Source organism: Leptonotus elevatus, chromosome 7 (genome assembly GCF_054856555.1).
Source record: "Leptonotus elevatus isolate MCC_2025b chromosome 7, RoL_Lele_1.0, whole genome shotgun sequence".
NCBI lineage: Eukaryota > Metazoa > Chordata > Actinopteri > Syngnathiformes > Syngnathidae > Leptonotus > Leptonotus elevatus.
In genome coordinates this window covers 15,743,583-15,764,257 of record NC_141245.1, presented here as the reverse complement: position 1 = coordinate 15,764,257, position 20,675 = coordinate 15,743,583, and the positions used below count along the sequence as shown (strand labels likewise).

The window sequence follows — 20,675 nt, the reverse complement described above, 5'->3', positions numbered from 1 at the left end:
TTTTTTCAAACTTTGAATCGCTAGATTAAGTTGAGTACTTATTTCCCCAAGATAATTGGCCATTTGATCACATTATCTACACGTCTCTCATATTTCCATTATGTATCTTTTTTTCTTTACACTCTCAGACAACTTCTGAGACAATGAAAATAGAGTAGAATATTTAAAGTCAAAACAGCCTTGAGGTTATGCGGATAGCTAACAATCAATCAACTCGTGATTTTTATTTTTTTTATGCTATTTTAAAAATGGTATAGTGTCCATATTTCTATAGCACCTACCTAACGATGGGAGCTGGAAGAGGTGGTGACCAGGATGCCGAAGGTCAGAGAGACTTTTGCCTGCCCTTATCTTGGTTCTCTTGCAGCATACAAGTCCCCAAAAGTAGGTACGGGGGTGCGAGTGATAGTTTTCAGCAGCCCTAACTGTATACTGCAGTCGGATTTTGTCCTTTTTTTGTGGTGGCGCCTTTACTGTCATGGTTCTATGACAGTAACATTCCAATCCTGGAACAAATCATTTACATTATATCCTGCTGGGAAAAATTATTCTAGATACGGAAAAAACAAGAGGTCAACTATCATCCTGAAACAGTTTGACCTTGAATTTTCCACTCTTGACATGTTTTCATTTAAAGAGACACCAACGAAAATCATGTTGTGGTTTGTGTTTATCAGCAGACAGTTCATGCGCGTGCCACTGTTGGCCTCAGTCGGTCGTCTTGGTTATGAACAGTGACACAGTAAAACCTTGAGCTGCTTGCAGCCTGGCCTGATAGAAACGTTCATTCCTGTCACCTTCGTCATCTGCGCTACAAAGCCAAGTGAGGTAAAGGAGTCCTTAAGAGAAGTCAATACACTCGTTCCTTCAAGTTGGGGACTCTTACATCCAAGTAGTTGCTAGTAGTAGGCGTGTTGCATAATTAAACATAGAGGTTGATTGGGGCTGAAAAGGAGATGTGTCATTTTCAGAAGTGGGCCTGAAGGCAGGCAGAGTGTGGCATACAAAGCTTTATTGTACTTTATTGCAAATGCAGTATACTTGTATATACTAGCCACACATACATCTAATAAAGTGGTTCTTAACCTTGTTGGAGGTACTTAACCCCACCAGTTTCCTTTGCGCTTTCACAGAACCTTTCTTTATTGGGGGGGAAAAAAAATACTGGTAAACAGAATGAACAGGGAGAGTAGCCTTTTTATCGAATCTGGCTCTCTTCACCTTGAATTGAGAAATTGTTGTGTTCTTGTATTCCCCATCTCCATGCAGCATAAAGAAGTGGTCTTTCAGTTTTGCTAGATAGCTAGTTATTTAGAATAAAATTGCTCAACTTGGCATTGAAAATCATGCACTTAAAACACTGACTCCCATCACTCAACTCTTTATATATAGAGCACTTTATAAAACAGCAGCAGATACAATGAAAACAGCAGAGGGCCCAGAATTGAACCCTGTGGAACACCATACGTTCTGTGAATCCTCATATTCGTCCTCGCTCTTATAAGAACGCGCATGCACTCATATGGAGCTACTATTGCTTTAATTTATGATCTGTGGGCCGGATTGAGGCAGATCATGCGCCAGATGTTGGCCACCCCTGCTCTAGACAATTTGAAAGCTGTGCACTAAAAGTGTTAATTTCGTCAACAAAAACTAAACAAAAATAATTCCGTCAATGCACATTTTTCACCGGACTAAAACTAGAATAGACTGAAACCTTCATTAATAAACAATAACTAGGACTAAATCAGTAAGTATTTCCGTCGACTAATAAAGACAAGACGAAAATGTATTTCACTTGAAAATGGACTAATATCTATGGACATTTTAGTTCATGAACAAAAACGAGACAAAATGATATGATTTTGTAAAATCTTGTCTCTGCTAATATGTCATGTGACCCCCCCCCCCCCCCCCATTCAATTCTGCTAGCGAGTGCAACATTCACAAACACATGGGACAGACAGTAGGTGGTTTCACGGTGAAAGGTTAAAAAATAATAATAATTATAGTTATAGTAACGTAACATTAATCCAACGGCTGTAACATTCTAACGATAATGTTAAACCGACCGCTAACTAATGCTAGCTAATTACTTGCTCGTAGCATGGAGCCGTAGTAGCCACTGTAATTGTGTCTCAAGTTGTTTTTTTTTGTTTTTTTATGTGAAATAGTTTTAGATCTGAAATGTTCAACATTATCTTATGGTGAAAAAAAATACAGGGGTTAAATAATTGTCCCGACTAAAACTAGAATAAAATGATGTTTTCTTGATTAAAATAAAGACTAAAATGCCAGAGTTATAGTCGACTAAAAATAGACTAATTAAAAACGGGATGAGGTTGATTAACTATGATAAAAACTAACAAGCGCGATTGAAACTGGACTAAAACTGAGACTAAATTTAAAAATGGCGGATAAAATTAACACTAGTGCGCTATTGTGTTGCATATGTATAGGAGAGCTCAAGAGTGACCTTGTGACCCCGACTGAATCAGACGAGGAAAATACAAAAGATCAGAAAGAGACCAAATGAGACGTAAATGAGTAAGGAGTGTTCCGAGGGAGGGGATAGAAAGATGAGAGCAGAGATGCAAGCCAAGAGGAAGAAGAGTTGAAATGACAATGGGAAGTGTCCTTCAGTGAGTCAGTATTCAGGCAGGCAGTCTCTAGGGGCAAACATTGTGGGATGCATATAAAGAGGCGGGATGAATAGGTGAAATCCTTGACTGCATAACCTCGCCAGCTCCTTCACACACGCGAGAGGGAAAACAAGACCATCAAATGTCAAAAGAAGGGCTTCCTGTGGTTCCTAATTTTTTTCCTTATTGACTCACAAAAATTGTCATAAACATTATTGGGGAGCATAAAAAATAGCCCACCATTTCAATTTGGGATGCATTTGATGCTACAACTGTATATGTACCCAAACATGTTTTGTGATTTCCTAGCGCTATCCGCTATCATCTCTGATCTGTGTTGCTCTGTTCATATTTTCACTCATATTTACTGTACAATGGGATCAGCCATGTTGTCCTCAACGGCCAGAAACATACACACCACCGGGCTGCCCAAACCCACATTGTCAATGAGTGACAGCGCAAACAGCTCCTGACAAAGCTCTAAAATGCCGACACGCAAACACAAACAGCACTGTGGTCTCACTATCTGTCATGCGCAAACAAACAAACACTCTCCCACGAATACAGTGAGCGCGCAGGGGCAACACAAGCCAAACATGTACTGGAAAGCACTTGCGACTGTCTGAAACACATTCAATATTTGCCTACAAGTTATTATAAATTTAAAAAAAGCGAACCTTTTAGTGACACTCTATCTTCAATTACAGTCACATATAACAGGCAGTCACGACCGCTGTTGGGGGTGATTAATCTCATCATACAACATTTCAATTATGTTTTACTGTTCACTCTTGCAGTACATTTGACTTAAACTTCGATGTGCGGGGGTTCAAATCTTGGCCCGAGCTGTTCCGTGTGGAATTTGCGTGTTGGAGGGTCCGACTTTCAACGCCATCTCATTGTTAGATGTTTATTTACACATTCAAGACTGCTAAATGACTTGGCTTCATAAATGCAGGACAGTGACCTCAATTTACTGAAGTCTGCTAGCGTAATGCTAACACACAAGGTAAAATGCCATAGAGAGGCTAATGAAACTAGCATCAACAAAGTGGTAGTTATAACCCTTTCAGCATGAGTTGACAGACAATATGACATTTCTCAAATGTATATATTATTTATCCTCTCCAAATGATGAATACTATTACTACAGCTTAGCCAAGGTGGGCACTCCATAAAGAGCATGATAAGGATTTAAACTTGTAAATCAAGGCACCACTCTATCAGTTCTTTTTATATGCCACAGCTGGGATTATTTTTATTTTTTTAAGATTCAGGCTTTGTAAAATCAAAACAAACAAAAAACTGCTGAAAGGCACCATTAGGGCTCTTTTTTTTTTATGAAAGGAAGCATACTGAAAAGAAAGAAAATGGAAATGTGCATACTTTTTATGCAGTTCCATTTGCAAAATAGTGTATCTGCTGCAGCCTCCTAGCGGATTATTTCCCCTGCAGCTCTTGAAAGCATAACTTTGTCTTAATACAAACATATTAAAGCGCCGAGATCTGCAGGACAACACAACTCTCTTTTTTTTCTTCTTCTTCTTCTTCTTCTTTTATTAACCATGTGCTCAGTCTCGCTTTTGGATCTTTTGGTCACCATCTGTTGGCGTCGCTGCAGCTCTCTTCATCTTCGCAATGGCACCTCGGCGGGAACTTAAAATGCGGACAAGAGGGCCTTGGCAGTTAACAGAACGCTGCTTCAGCAGCACGTAGCCACCCTCCACCAGCAAAGAAGAAGAGGAAGGAGGAGGAGGCGTGTCAGCACAAAGGGCCATTAGCGCAGTCACAGCAGCAGCAGCAACAAGTTTTCATCATCATGGCTGCTCCATTCTCATCATGCCTCCAAACTGTCCATTCTTGCCTCTTTTGCTCTGCCAGCCTCGTGCATCAATGAATTATGAATGCTAATACCTGCGTAGCTCTAAATGAGCCTCGTTGATCATAAGAAATCCTCAACAAAATGATTCCACCCGAGTGCCGCAAAATTAATTTTGCTCGGGGCTAAGCGACGTATTAGTGATGCGTTCACGGTGTCCCCGGAGACTTCATCATTGACAATTTGGCATTGGACTGATTTTGAGGGCACTGATGGAAATGGTGATTGCAGAGCTTGAGACAGGATCACGTTGTTGTCAAAGGGGCAACTGGTCATGTGATCGATCACCTCCACTGTTTACTTACGGTCCCGCTGACTCTTTTCACGGTCACGAAACAGATGGTTATGTCTCTGTGGAAGTGGATACTATTCGGAATGTCCACTTAACACACATGCACATTGCGCAAACACACATTGCTGTGGCGCTGCTTCACTAGTAATTGGTTCCATTTAGAGGACAGTGGCTGTTGCTGTTAGATAATGAAAGACTGTAGTCTCTCTGGTCTATTACTTACTAACAGTGGTGGCGGAGTGATCATGTCCAAATGTATTTCTTTATTATTATACTTAGGTCGATTCTTTTTTTTTAGGTATCTACTTTGTTGAGTGTTTATTACGTTTTACTCCCTACATTTGCTTTTTACAGGCTCGTTACTTTTTTCAACCTCTACGAATTATGACATGACATTAAAAAAAAATATTGATCTAATGTGAGTTCGTCAAGATGCAAGCCATTGTTATTTTTGCTTTGACTTGCGAGCAAAAATTCTGTGTGGTGGTGCATTTGTGCCTATAAATATAATATAATATCAGATAATATAGGCAAACAATATAACAAGGGATGAATTATTTATCCTTTGTGAAAAATTACTAATATTACTGCAGTTTACAGTAGTAGTGAAATTCTTTATTTCTGTCTGTTCATGACTGGATTATAGTGCCTCCCGGTGGCCAAATTCTGCATACGAGAAGGAGCTGCAATAAATTAATCATGATGCACAGCTTTTATATTCTATTTAGTAATGTTATTAAGATATCTTTTTTTTTAAGTTATATTAGAGTGAGATGTTTTCCTTCTTTAAAAAAAAAAAAATTATAAGTTTTTTTTAGTGTGAGGCAGGGTAGTTGGAACCGATTAATGTCAGTTCCATTAATTTTAATGAGGAAACATGATTTGAGATTATGAGTGTAGTCAGGGGAAAAAAACAACAACTAACATCTCAATGTACCACTCATATAAGGTGTATTTTTTCAGCTATCATTAGCTAACTTATTAACAGAGCTAAATCGTTAGCAAAGGTTGTGTTATAGTGGTTGTATGTAATTGACAGTGAAAATTCATTTTTATTTCTCTCTGTCCTTCTTCATTTAAAGATGCATTGTGGATTTGGTCACTTTTTTTACTCATGACTGCCACCGCTGGCCTAAAGTGTAACTGCAGACTCGGTGTTCATAATAATAATAATACATTATATTTAGGGACGTGCATGGTGCCATCCCCGTTTGTTTGTTTATTTTTAAGGCAGCTTTATTAGATGTAATGGTAAATTAAATTTGCCCCCTGTTGCTTTGATTTTACTGTTTTGAAATTTTCCGTCCAGTAATTGGGTTGCATGTACTTTTATTGCATTGTATTGTTTAGCGCTTGACATAAATTGTGAAAATTCATTTTTTACAGCTGTATCTCTGGGAATATAAACTCTTATTTGCCGTGTTGTCTCAATATTCTCCACCACTCGGCAGTATTTACTGCCTATGGGAGACCTGCTTTATGACTGCTGATCTGAATGTTTACGTGCAAACAAGAGCACATAATTGTAATGCTATCAGTTTACAACAGGGAAATCTATACTTATCACATCCAACTAGCATTGTTTACCGCCACACTGTTGCGGACAGCTGTAAATGTTGATTAACTCACAGTAAACACAGCCTGTGGGGCGGCGGATTCAACATGCAACTTTGGCCGCTAATTAATCTCATTGACCGAGCGGAGATGATGTTGATGTTTTCCTCGTCACCTTTTAAAGAGGGGAGCATTTAAAGTCTCAAGCTAAACCCTCCTGCTTTGAATGCCCGGGTCAGGTCGGATGAAGGGATTTTAACACTATCAAAAGTTGAACACATAAGTAAGCACTGTCCTGTGTTTGTTTCAGGGTCGGCGGCCAGGCTACTTCTCCTTCCTGGACCCGTTCTCACCAGGCGTGTGGCTCTTCATGCTGCTGGCCTATTTGGCCGTGAGTTGCGTTCTCTTCCTGGTGGCCAGGTAGACACACACTCACAGATACTGACAGCAGACCTTTTCATGTTTGTAAACAATAGATGTCAGCGTACTTGCGGGTAGCAGAAAGCCACAGACTATCACTGACCTGAACTGAAAACGATGACAAAAAGACATTGTCTCATAAAGTGGTTGAGCTGCCTTTGAGTAATTTAGCAACATAATGGCTAGCCTGCCAGCTAACGTCAGGCTATCCATTTCATAGTCAAAAGAGCATGTGTGCCATTTAGGGACGCTCAATTTAATGTCTGATACCACTGAAAGTATATCGAGTGCCTAACTGGCACAAATATATCTGAATTTCCATCATGTCCATTTTTGAATCAACATACTTGAAATGTAAGTCATGTCTCCCTATATATCAAGTAGCGTGAGAAGAAGGCTAACATCATCATTGAAGCCACTTACACTGGTACCTTGGAGTTTGAACATAATTTGTTCCTGCAAAGTGTTCAAAGTCCGAATTGTTCAACCTCCCAAAAAAAATTCCCATAGGAAATAATGTAAATGCAATTAATCCGTTCCCAAGCTCCAAAAACAGAAAATTCCTATTTTAATTTCTATTTATGTTTTTTACATTTACACCTTGTACAGTATTTAAACAATAAAAAAAATACCTTACGTTTTTTTATTGTGCTGTGATGGCATCAGTGGATGATAAATGCTATGTTAATGCTAGCTTTAGTTCAGTGCTGAGTTTATGTGTTTTACATTGGGCATATTGTTAGACTACTAAGCGGTCCTTGCGTGCGTTGTTTGACGTCAGGCACGTTGTTGAACAGCTAAGGGGGGTCCTCGTGCCAGTATTTACAGAAGTAGTCACGGTAGTTACAACAGCGCGATAATCTCCTTCCTAATTCCACTGTGGTTCGTAGCACTGTCGTCTTTCTTTGGCAAAGAAAATTGTTGGGGAAAATCAAAATGCACTCGCGAGTATGGAGCACCTCCGGGAGTATTCACAATCTGACTGAGCAGTGCATCATCTCAACTACCGCAACGTGAGATTTCGGCATTGCTCGGCTTCGCTACCCGTTTTCAAGGTACGTTCGGCTTAGCTTGCTTTGCTTGGGTGTTCGAACTCCGAAAATGAGTTCAAACTCCGAGGCATTTTTTACTCCGAATTTTGGATTGAAGTCCGATTGTACGAGTTCCGAGACGTTCATACTCTGAGGTTCCACTGTACTCTGTTTTCTCAACAGCTCTACCTTTGTTAAATGACATGAAAGGATTTGTGGTCCCTTTGGAGATCACCAATGTTTCCGCTCCACAGAAGTGTGTGAAGTCATGGTGAAAAGGCCTACTGGAAGAGAAAGGAATCAAAAGAAAGCAGAACAGTGTTGTGTGCTTCCTTCTACGGGGGCAACGACACATGTTTTTGTCCTGTTCGCTCAGTCTCTGCAAGTGATCACATCCAACACAAAGAGAAGAGACGCTCTCTTGTCTGGGCTGGGTCTTCAGCATAACACTGACACCTGGTGGTCAGATAGAGAACTGAAACTCAAAACGAGGCAATGCAAAAAAAAAAAAAAACTCCAATTTGCACTGTGTAGCAGTGATTCCCAAACACTGTGCCTGGCACATTAGTTAATGAGTGATGGGCAGAGTCTATAAATACCTTTGAAGGTGAGAGAAGGACGAGTGAATTTGCTGCTGGATTGGAACGATAGGTGGAAGTTCAGAATAATGCTCAGGGTGCGGACTTCATGAGAAGGTTGATGTTAATAGAGACATCTGCAACCTTCCTGGTGCCACAACTAAAAGCTTTGTCATGTCTGTGTTTAATTTCAAGATGTGTTGGCAGTAGCTACGGCAGCACGCTGCTATAGTGATTAGCAATCTGAGCCGCAGCTCTAAGGTTCTGGGTTCAAATCTTGGCTCCTGCCTTCCTGTGTGAATTGTGAATATTCTTGTCATGATTGTGCGGTTTTTGCAGAGTACTGTTCCGACCGCTCACATTAAATTAAAAAAAAATGAATGCGCTCCACATACAATTTAATATATTGTATTGTTTTTGTTTTGGATTGTACCACAAAAAGATGTCGTGGTTGTCATTTTCAACTTAAAAATATTTCTTGACATTAACATGTTCTATGCGGCCCCACTAGTCTAAATACGGTATCTTAGTTAATATTGTGTTGCTTATGTGTCAGAGTCCGGTCCTCGAGGGCCTGAGTCCTGCATGTTTTCGAGGTTTCTCTGCTCCAACACACCTGATTCAATGATCAGGATCACTATCAGGTTCCCGCAGAGCTTGCTTGAAAATGAATCAGCTGTGTTGAACGTGGGAAACCTATAAAACATGCAGGACTCGGGCCCTCGAGGACCGGACTTTGACACCACTGTGGAATATGAGTTAAGCAGCAAAATCCAACAGTTTCAGAATCAGAAGGCGGCCATTTTGCCGCTTGCTGTCAGGTGAAAATGACATTGTAGTTGCTCTGGTCTCAGGCAACAACCAATCACAGTTGAGCTTTAGAAAACAGGTGCGCTGTGATCGGTCGTTGCCTGAGCCCTAAGCAACTGTGATGTCATCTTCAGTTGACAGCAAGTGGCAAAATGGCCGCCCCCTGAGATGGATAAAAACGGATGGATTTTGCTGCATAACTCATATTACGCAAATGTAATATTAATCGGAATGTCATGTTTAGACTAGTGAGGTCACACCAGGCCATATTATTGTAAATAAATGTTTTAAGTTGAGACTAACAATTAGCCATCTAAACAAAACAAGCTAGCTAGCCGCACAAGTAAAATTATAATTAAAATATACATTTAGGGGGGGAGAATCATATTTTTTTCCAGGTCCTACCACATGATGTTGAAATATGACCACTACATACAAGTTGCTAAAATTGTAACATACATTTTACATAGTTGTGAGACAGTACAAACATGCTAGCTTCTGCCATGTGTTCTTGACTGACTTGCGAGTGGTACAAACTCCTGTCTTTAAATGTATTTCAAAATAAAATTCACAAATTTCTTTTTGGTCGCACCACATGATAATTCATAAAATGGCCTTCATCGAACAAACGTATCTGTCGTAGTAGCTATTACTGCACTACTTACTATTCTTGGGACTGCATAAAATCAAAAATGATGCTACAATACTTGTAAGTCCACAACCCCTAGGCGCTATTGTGACCCGTTTTGGGCTTTTTGATGGTTCTGACCAAGCCATTTCAAAATAAAATGCTGCCCACGGGTAACAAAAAAATAATTCTTAAGATACTTAAAGATTGCTGTCTACTGCGGTAAGTTACTACTACAAACTTGCACTTTTCTGAAGAGCACTGTTGCAAATATGGCAAACTTTATTATTAAAGTAGGCAGCACATAGGAATAAGAAGGTAGTCGACACTCTGGAGGCAGCTGTTGGATTTAACTCTCCCCTTCTCTTTTTTCCTTTTTTTTTATGCTAATGCCAATACTCGTACTGACTTGTATTCCCACTCACGCTGCTTGCCTGGAGCCCAGTACATGTGGTTGTATGTCTTGTTCTCCACAGATTGACGCCTTACGAGTGGTACAACCCGCACCCCTGTCTGAAAGGCCGCTGCAACCTGCTCATCAATCAGTACTCGCTGGGAAACAGCTTGTGGTTCCCTGTCGGGGGCTTCATGCAGCAAGGGTCCACCATCGCCCCCAGGGCGCTGTCCACGCGCTGCGTCAGCGGAGTGTGGTCAGTGTGGCGCGCTCATCATAGCTGCCGATCCGACATCTCGTCATCCTCATTCGTTTGTCCGGGGCGATTTTATAATATATTAGAGCTGTCAAACGATTACATTTTTTATCTTTGAATTTGGATTAATCACGATAAATGACGAAGGCTTTTTTATCTAAATTTTTTCCCCGATCTCAAAGATCACCGCTTATGTGTAATTTTTCTTTTGACATTTAATGTTATGAGGACGTCTTCAACATTTTTGGATCCACTGCACACGCTCATCCTCCTCTTTTTCCTAATCAGTTAATTACTTGCATAATTTAAAATGGAAAAAAAATTACCCCGATATTTTGACATGAACAAATATTCTAAATGTGATACGCAAACATTCATGAAATGATGTTAAGTGCTCAAACACAACCTGTGCTACCTTAAACGTAGCCAACCGCTGTCACGCTAAAGGATAATCTATTGTCGAAATTAATAGTGCGATTAATATGCGTTAATTCATGATTAATGCGATCATTTTTTGTGATTAATTAATCAATTAACGCTTTAACTTTGACAGCACTATAATATATATATATATATATATATATATATATATATATTACTCAAAACCTGATGAATGGTATATAAGGGAGTGGAATGCTGACTTAAAAAGTTGAATGTCCGATTGAAAATGATTGGGAGATTTTTATATCAAATGTTAAATTGTGCGAAAACTGTCAGTATGAACATCGTGGAAGACATGAATTTTTGTTGAAATTGAAATAGGTGTAAATCGGATTTGTTATGTGGGAGTTGAAACACGTCAAAAAGTGAGGATAATATGATGATCATTATTATTATTATTATTATTTAGGGGTGTCAGGCGATGACATTTTTAATCATAATTAGTCGCATGACTTCAATTGTTAACTCAAATTAATTTTATATCTGTTCAAAATGTACAATAAAACGTACAATAACATATTTTTTTATTTAAATTTTCATACTCTTGTCAAAAAAAGTGGGAAAAAGTTAAACTAATAGAAATATGGCTGCACCTTTTAGTCAAAGATACAGTAATTTCATAATTCATAAAATTGAGTTAAAAAAATGTACTTTACTGTACTGTAAAAAAAACAAAAAAAAACGAGTGTGATATTGATTTGTGTTGAGGTCATTTATCTGCCACTAGATGGCATAATTGCATTTGTAAGACGTTGGTGACAGCTCAGTGCATTTCACTTTTCATATTAAGAGCTATCTAATCTTTAACATGAAGCAACTTGTGAAATTCTGCACATTTTTAAAATTGTAAAATACAACTTGACCTCAAATGCATTACTGCTAAATCTTGACGTGGATGTGTCTGCTGCGGTGCGACTGGAATTCCCCCAGTACAGGCTTTCCAAGTAATCGTGCGTTAGAAAAAGGAACTTTAAATTAACTGAAAATTAACACACTCATTTTGGCACATTTATTATTGTTATTTTTATTGGTATTATTAAAATCTCACACTGCAGGGTTTACGGGCGGTGAATATGTTTATGGAAAATACTTTGAGGCCATAGAGAGTAAGTGTGGCGTTAATAATATATAATAACTTGAAATGTCATGTCAGGAGTGTTGTAAACCTTTTTGTAAATCAATGTTATACGAATATGTAGCTAGGTTGGTTGAATTGTTTTTGCCATGTGTCATTAGGCCAACAATCAGCAGTGTATAACACATGATGACATATACAATAGTGAATAACTGATCAGGAAACTTAAAATACGTAGCTTTTTCACACTCTAAAAAGTAGAGTAGATTTGGTCTTCACACGTCTTATATGCCTTCTCTTCTTTTCTTGACATTATCACCTTCATCCAAGCCCACACCGCCATGTCTTCTCGTCTAAGGCCTGCCGTCATTGTAAAGCTCCTCGCTCTCCCTCGCTGTTTATCTCTAAACACCTGTCTGCTCATTTGCATAAGAGATACATATGCTGCGGTCTCCCCCGCGCAGGTGGGCGTTCACATTAATCATCATCTCGTCGTACACTGCCAACCTGGCCGCCTTCCTCACCGTTCAGAGGATGGAGGTGCCCATCGAGTCCGTGGACGACCTGGCGGATCAGACGGCCATCGAGTACGGCACCATGCACGGGGGCTCCACCATGACCTTCTTCCAGGTCAGGGTTCACGCGCATGGTCGCTTTTGATAGATTGTTGACGGTGCGCCGTCAAAATGAAACGCAGGCACATTGACCCGAGTGGCCTTTTCGTCGACGGGTCATCGGCGACGTTATCCGCCTGCTCACCTTTCCTGCCTCCTCGATAGCTTTCTCTTTAAGAACTCGGGCGCAAGTCTCGAGCGAAGCAACCGCCGTGACCTCAGCGAGAAAAAACTGTGGGAAATAGAGAACGAGTATGTGACAAGGGAAGTGAGGCGGTGAAGACTAATATGGGGGCGAAGGGATAATATACGCGGGCCTGCTGGCTGCTTCGCTGTGTGCTTTATAGCCCGCTGGACTGTTAATGATGTCGCGGAAGACAAGCTCAAAGAAAGAGGAAGGCAAGTTCGAATGCGAAGTGAAGAACGTGCTCCGCAGCGAGCGCTCAAGGGAAGAGAACTTCCTTGCGCATGAAGTAGCTAAATGTGCTCCTTCTGCTGGAAGGAGTCACGTGATCTCAAGTCGGAGGTCATATTTCTCGTGGAAATACAGTCGAATTGATCTCTTCCGCGCTCGTTCGATTGGCATCACTTCAACATAGTTCCTGGGAACCAAGCACTACTTTTGTCTAACCAAACGTTCCTTAACTCGCTTCAGCATATTTCTTTGGCGCCGTTTTGCCGGCAAAGCGCTAAAAGAAGCACTTCAACATAGTTTCCTAGCACCTAGATGTCACAAAGTGGTAGCAAAGCACTACTTTTATCTAAACAAAGGTTCCTTAAAGCACTACTTTTGTTGAAAAGAAGCTCCACAACTCATTTCAACATAGTTTCTTGGTACCAAGATATGGCAAAATGGTGCCAAAGCACAACTTTTGTCTGAATGAAGTTCCTTAACTCACTTCAACATATTTCTTTGGCAACAGTGTGCCGGTAAAGCACTACTTTTGTCAAAAGAAGCTCCACGGCTCACTTTAGACATCATTTCTTGGGTACCAAGATGCCACGAAAATGGCGCCAAAGCACTACTTTTATCAAAAGAAGCTCCACAACTCGTTTTAACATAGTTTCTTGGTAACAAGATATCACAAAATGGTGGAAGAACAATAATTTTGTCCAAATACAGTTTCTTAACTCACGTCAACATATATTTTGGGGCTTCAATATGCTGGCAAAGCACTACTTTTTTCTAAACAAAGTTCCTTAACTCATGTCAAAAAAAAATTGGGGGGGGGGGATACCATTACACCGGCAAAGCACTACTTTTGTGGAAAAGAAGCTCCACAACTCACTTAAAACATAGTTTCTTGGCACCAAGGTGTCACAAAATGGCGACAAAGCACTACTTTTTTCTAAATAAAGTTCCTTAACTCACATCAACATATTTTTTGGAGGCACCATTATGCTGGCAAAGCACTACTTTTGTGGAAAAGAAGCTCCACAACTCACTTAAAACATAGTTTCTTGGCACCAAGGTGTCACAAAATGGCGACAAAGCACTACTTTTTTCCAAACAAAGTTCCTTAACTCACGTCAATATATTTTTGGGCACCCTTATTCCAGCAAAGCACTACTTTTGTGGAAAAGAAGCTCCACAACTCACTTCACCATAGCTTCTTGGCACTGAGATGCCTCAAGATGGAGCAGGAGTTATTTTGGTAAATGTTCTTCACCTCTGGCAAAACATGTCTGCTAAATTCTGCAGAATTCCCGCTACCAGACGTACCAACGAATGTGGAACTTCATGCACTCCAAGCAGCCCAGCGTGTTTGTGAAGAGCACGGAGGAGGGCATCGCTCGCGTCCTCAATTCCAACTACGCCTACCTGCTTGAGAGCACCATGAACGAATACTACCGGCAGAGGAACTGCAACCTGACGCAGATCGGCGGGCTCCTCGACACCAAGGGCTACGGTATCGGAATGCCGCTGGGTGAGTGGGGGAGATGCTCGGGAATCGAATGTAAGCGTAAAATGAATTCATCGGATGCTTCTTCCTTCAATTCACGGTGAACATGAGTTGAGGAGCAAGAGAAGGATTTGCCGTCAAAAGTTACATTGAAAAGCAGCACCTGAGAAAAGGCAAACTCACAGAGGAGGAGAGATGATGCAACAACAACAACAAAAACTCAAACAGGCTTTAATAGAGTGTCTCTTTCCATGCCCTGGTGGGAGAAGGCAAGATAAGAGAAAGCGAAATTTGGCTCCCTGTTGTGACGTGACTCGCTGCTCGCTCGGAGATTCAAATATGTCGACTTTGATCACATGTTGAGTGGCGGTGTCGATAGAGAGAAAAACACCTTGAAAGTAAACACCAGTTGTTTAAATTCCTCTCAAGGATGGATAAGCCCAATCTCCACACAGCACGCCGTGACTGTGTCTCCAACAAAATACGATAGCTGAACTGTGCTTCAGAAAACATTGTTTTATAAATGTTGCACTTGATTTTACAAGTACAGTGGTGCCTTGAGTTTTCGGAGATATCGGCCGTGGTTCGGGCACATTTTTTGGGGGGGCTTTGACTGGCGCCTGAGTGCTCAATGGTAGCAGGAAACTCACTTCACAACCAGCAGCAGTTCACAGAAAATGAATATTTTTTTCAAAAAAAGAGGCTTTAAGCTGCTTATTGACCACAGTTGAATTTTACTTTCAAACTTAGCATAGAACAAAGACATTTACACCATGTGTATTTAAAACTACCACAACATTAACTTAAAGTCAGCTGGCTTAATGCTAACACATATTGGGAAATGCCATACACGGGCTAACGCTTAGCATCGGTATTGTGGCGTTAAGCATACATGGTAGAGTGACAGATGCAGACATATAATATGGCAATACTCACAGGCATATACAGCCAAAGCATGCAAATCAGAAGTAGCACAATCTCTAGTGAATTTAAGTAAAAAAAAGTGGCTAAAACTGTATGCTTTTATAAAGTACAAATTTACTGTCTGATGCTTTTCTTTGTAAAAAATTCATGAATACAATTTTGGGGGATGGCTAGAACAGATTAATTGTACAGTATTTCTGTACAACTGAAACAAACAAAACAACATTGTGCATCACCATCAGTACACCTTAGCCATAGTGAGGCATGTTAATAGCAGTATAGTGCTTTAATGTTGTCTTTCTTCAGATGGATGGCGGAACGTATATTAGTTTTAGGGTGTGCGCACTTGTGTCACCTTCTTTTGTACATTTTCCCATAGCTGGGCCAATAAAAAGATTTCCCGCATCCTAATTTTTTTTTTAACTCATTCACTGCCATTGATGGCTACAAACGTAAAACATTTATTTGAACTATTACTATTAGTTTAACATTTTTTCCACTTTTGTTAACAAGACTATGAAAACCTATAAAAAAATGTGTACATTTAGAACAGATATAAAATATGTGATTAATCGTGAGTTAAGTAGAGTTAAGTCATGCGATTAATTACGATTAAAATTGTAATCACCCGTTCCCCCTAATTTTTAATAATCTTTTATTTTCTTTTGTTTGTTATTCATTCACTGCCATTGACGGCTATAAACGTCAAAAATTAATTTGAACTATTTTTTTTTCCGCACTTTTGTATGAAAACCTAGAAAATAAATATTGTACATATAGAAAATAATATTTGTGATTAATCGTGAGTTAACTAGTGAAGTCATGCGATTAAAATTTTTAATAATCTTTATTTTATTTTTTTAAATAAATTTATGGCAGTGAATGAGTTAAAGATCATATATGTTATTTTTTAACAAGGGTGTGTTTAACTTCTATATCATCTGTAAAAAATCAGGTGATGGTATTATTTCCTATTTGATAAATGGTTAACCTTGGGGGAGATATGCGCTCGCAAGGTGCTTTTGTTATCTGATAAATGTGTTTGTTTCAAAGTAGGCTCAGCAACAACAACAACAAAACAAAAAAAGTGGAATGCTGAAAAAGCGCTTGTTACCAACATTCAAAAGTGTGTCATCGAGGCCTCCCACAAGCCTGTCTCCTGGTATCTCTTCCTCGCTCTTGACATCATGCTGGGAGACGTATCATCTGGAAAGGCTGAAGCGCTACCAGCTGCACAATCAGTGTTGTTTGGATATTTTCCTCTCCTTTCTAACTGTTGACTGGCCTGCCTGCTGAGCTGACGCGGGTGGAGCAGCCAAAAGTACAGTTCCTTTAGAATAGGACTCAAGTACGTAAAAGTAAAAGATAGTCCTCCAGGTCATGTGACTACATCACTAGTAGTTTCTTTGAGTCATGTGACAGCACCCAAAGCAAAAGTCTCTCTGGCAAACTAAAACAGATCACGCAAGCAGCAGTAGGTCTAACACAGTAAAAGCACTCTTTCTTGGTATACATATTAAAACTACTTTGATGAGTGCAATTAAAGATGACTTAAGTAAACACATTACTACTCATGTAGAGAGTGTGTGCAATTGCTACTAAATGTGCAGCACATATACAAGACCAGTGTTTCCCAAACTTGATTGAGCTAAGGTACTTACATACAGTGCAAAATCAAACTGTCAAAGGTATCATAAATAAATAATGGTCTTGTCTCGGTGTACTCACAAATGTACTTACTCAAAGGGAAATCTGAGCTTGTTTAACTGAACATTACTTGTTCTGCCTTTCATTACATGTCGCTGGCATTGATAGATGAATAAAGATATTTATTATTTATAGTAAATATATAATCGTCTTAGGACCATTTCAGTGAAGTTGGACAATTTTTCGTAGCTCACATGATTATCACTCACGGTTGCTCGTTACTCATGCTTGCTAAATATTAGCATATGCTTGCTATATGTTAACGTAGCTGTTATGCTAGCATTTGATCAACTTTCGTTAGAAATACTACCTGAATGCTGGGGAAGGTATAGAATCCTTATTCATCTGTCTTGGCACTTTTGCTATTCACTTTGCTCGCTTGCTATTTGTTAGCAAAGCAATTGTTAGCATGTTAGTGTTTTAATCACGTCATGAGTGGTACCGAAATTCGAAAGCAAGATCTAAAACCTTTATTTCTTATGAGAAATAGTACTCGGATACAGGGAAAGACATAAAATCCTTATCAATGTGTCTCTGCGCTTTTAACAGTTTTCTATTTTGCGGCATGTTAGCATAGTAACATTAGCATCGTAGATTTTTTTGCAAGTTACAGTTTATCGTTATTCTAATTTAGCATTTTATTATTTGCTAGTTCAGTTCCATTCTTTATTTCAAGTTCATTTCAGGTCAGTGTCAGCCGTAGCATCCACATCATTTTCACTGAAACTTTAGTAGGCTAACATATTTGTATGAATAACACTTATAAGCCATAAACGTAAAAGAATTGGATGAAAAACAGTAAGTATGGTTGTATCTGAGCGTGCCTCGTTGTGCAACGTGACAACATATTCTTACACTGTTGCGCAAATTATTCCACTCCGCAATTTGTAACCTCAAAATCTCATTCATACTTAACAAAAACTTGAATAACTTACCTCACTTACTTTGTGGCTGATCATTTTTATCTTGCACATGACAAATACTCCATATAGTAAAAAGAAAAGCTACTACTAAAACTCATAAAAACAGCATTTTTTTTAAATAAATAAATTAAATTAAAGCTGATAAACCTTCTTCAAAAACGTATTTACACTAAACAAAAGTCTAAATAAAAGCTAACTGTAATGATATATATTTTTTTTATGTTAAACCAAACATACGGTACCCCTTGTACATTTGTAATGCATTGGAGCTTTGCCTCTGTTTTGACTGCAGGCTCTGTGTACCGTGACGAGTTTGACCTGACCATCCTCAAGCTTCAGGAGGACAATCGCTTAGAGATCCTCAAGAGGAAGTGGTGGGATGGCGGCAAATGTCCAAAGGAAGAGGACCACCGGGCCAAAGGTTCTTGTCTTCTTCATCTTCGTTCTCCCATCATACATTTTACCGCTTGCATTCCCTCCAATCTCACTTCCTGCTTCCCGTCCCGCAGGCCTGGGCATGGAAAACATAGGCGGCATCTTCGTGGTGCTGGTGTGCGGCCTACTGGTGGCCATCTTCATGGCGGTGCTGGAGTTTGTGTGGATGCTGAGGCACGCGCCAGGAAGTGAGGTGAGAGAGGCCTATGTAACCTGCATTTGCTTTGTCTCCCTCTCCCCCCCCTGGCGCCCGCTCCCCCGCGGGGCCGCCAGACTCACCCCACACTGAGCGGGTCTGACACGTAGTCGCTGTCTGCCTCCAGACTCAATGAGCACAAAACCAAAGATTTACCTCACGTGGTCTACATGTATATGTATTTCTGTTAGAATCCTAAATATACAGTATGCTGCATAGGGTATGTCATAATGAATGTAGTCAGGTCTTCTTGGTGCAATAATGGTGCTGGCAGTCGTAGCCTTTTCATCAAAGATGTGTGTGATTATTAACCTTAACATCCAAGCAAGCATTTCAATGCCTTCCACTGTGTGCACATCGTCAGGCCAACAATGCAAACTTCGAAAACATTCGGTGTTTTTTTTTCTAGCTGCTATACACTACTATTGTGGCGTTATCAGGGTGTCTGTTGAATGTAGCCTCGTCTCAGATTGAGAAGTTGAAACAGTCCTGTAGCAGCTCTAAGTTTGCCTTCTTCTACACAAACAGTTCAAACGCTGAGCCGATTTGTTGCATTGGTCCGAGCGAGTTGTGCAAGCCGTGTGTCCAGCCTATTTCTGATGTGATGCCTTTCAAATGATACTCGATGATTGTCTTTTTTTTCAACTGGACTCCACACTGTGACTTTACTTTAATAAACATGCAGTATGTGAAAGTCAAATGCCAACTTGGGTCCTTTTTTTTTGGAACGTAGCTCTTTCAACGTTAGCAACATCGCTATTTCACCTTACTATTTGTACATTTATGACATTGGCCACATGGTTAAGTCTATAAGAACTGTAGCGCCTCCATTCACATCCATGACTATTGATTACATTTGAGTTGCTATTACTAGGCCAGGGATCTGCAACCTGCGGCTCTGGAGCCACATGGGGCTCGTTAGTCCCTCTCCCGTGGCTCCCTGTGACATATTCATTTTTTAGATAAAATAATATTTAAATTAATTCATGATTACATTAAAAATTAATCATTAAATATTCAAAAAAAATGTCAGTACAAATGTTTAGGCTGTAAGGAAAAGATAGACAAACGGTAGATGAAAGAGTTTTTTAAAAGGAACCCCGACTGTAAATTTATTTGGACGTTGTTGTTTACGTCGCAACGCATCCAGTGCGTAGTGACGTAGAATAGCGGCAGGCTCTCGAAATGCCTATGAAGAAAGCAAAGTAAGCCTCCGTAGCGTTCCTAAAGGGACGATCAAAACTCTTGATTGTGTCTGGTGAATGACGAGAGCACTGGGCGGGGGAAGGTGGCTCTCCCGTTCGCATGTTGTTTTTTAGGAACGCTACGAGGCTTAACTTGCTTTATTTATAGACGTTTCACATTGCTCGGCAGAGAGCCAGCCGTCATTCTACGTCACTACGCACGGAATGCGTTGCGACGTAAATAACAATGGCGGCATACTGTATAAAACTAAATAAATAATATAGAGCAAACTTGACAGACGGGGTTCCTTTTAAAATACCTAAAAATGCCCAAAGAAAGAGGAAAGGCAGAAAATAAACGTATGTCCGTAAAATTGTCAAAAATGTCAGAGATTTTTTTTTAAAGGCAGAAAAGACAAAAAGTAACCACAAAATGTCCAAAAACAAAAAATAAATCACGAAATTACCATGAAATGTCAGAAAATTGATAGCAAAAAAGGCAGGGAAAAAAAGGAGAGGAAGCATAATTACTATAATATGTACACAAAGTTGCCAAAAATGTTAGAAATTTGAAGGAAGACAGAAAAGTCTAAACATTTATTAAAAAATGGAATACGAACCCTTAACTTATTCAAACCCAAAAATGTGTAAATACGTTTTTAATGCTTTGTCCTTCATTCCCCAAAACATATTTATATGTTTTTTTATGCAAGAGCATACACAAGGCTTTGATGCAGCTTTTGACATGAAGAGGTGGCTTAGAACAATGGTAGTTATTACAAAAAAAT

General features: G+C 39.7%; 1 protein-coding gene across 4 annotated transcripts in view; it reads left to right on the top strand.

Annotated features, from left to right (window-relative positions):
* The window catches only part of grik4 (glutamate receptor, ionotropic, kainate 4), a 299,291-nt gene that overhangs the window by 271,762 nt on the left and 6,854 nt on the right, over positions 1-20,675 (top strand). For all 4 annotated transcript variants that reach the window (XR_015095554.1, XM_086080252.1, XM_086080249.1 and 1 more), the window contains exons 15-20: positions 6,678-6,787; positions 10,311-10,484; positions 12,465-12,630; positions 14,317-14,542; positions 18,365-18,493; positions 18,582-18,700. Coding sequence is in view for 3 of the 4 variants with exons in the window: in XM_086080252.1 (XP_085936378.1) it covers positions 6,678-6,787; positions 10,311-10,484; positions 12,465-12,630; positions 14,317-14,542; positions 18,365-18,493; positions 18,582-18,700 (924 nt within the window). In the remaining variant the exon portion in view is untranslated. The remainder of the gene's footprint in view (positions 1-6,677; positions 6,788-10,310; positions 10,485-12,464; positions 12,631-14,316; positions 14,543-18,364; positions 18,494-18,581; positions 18,701-20,675) is intronic.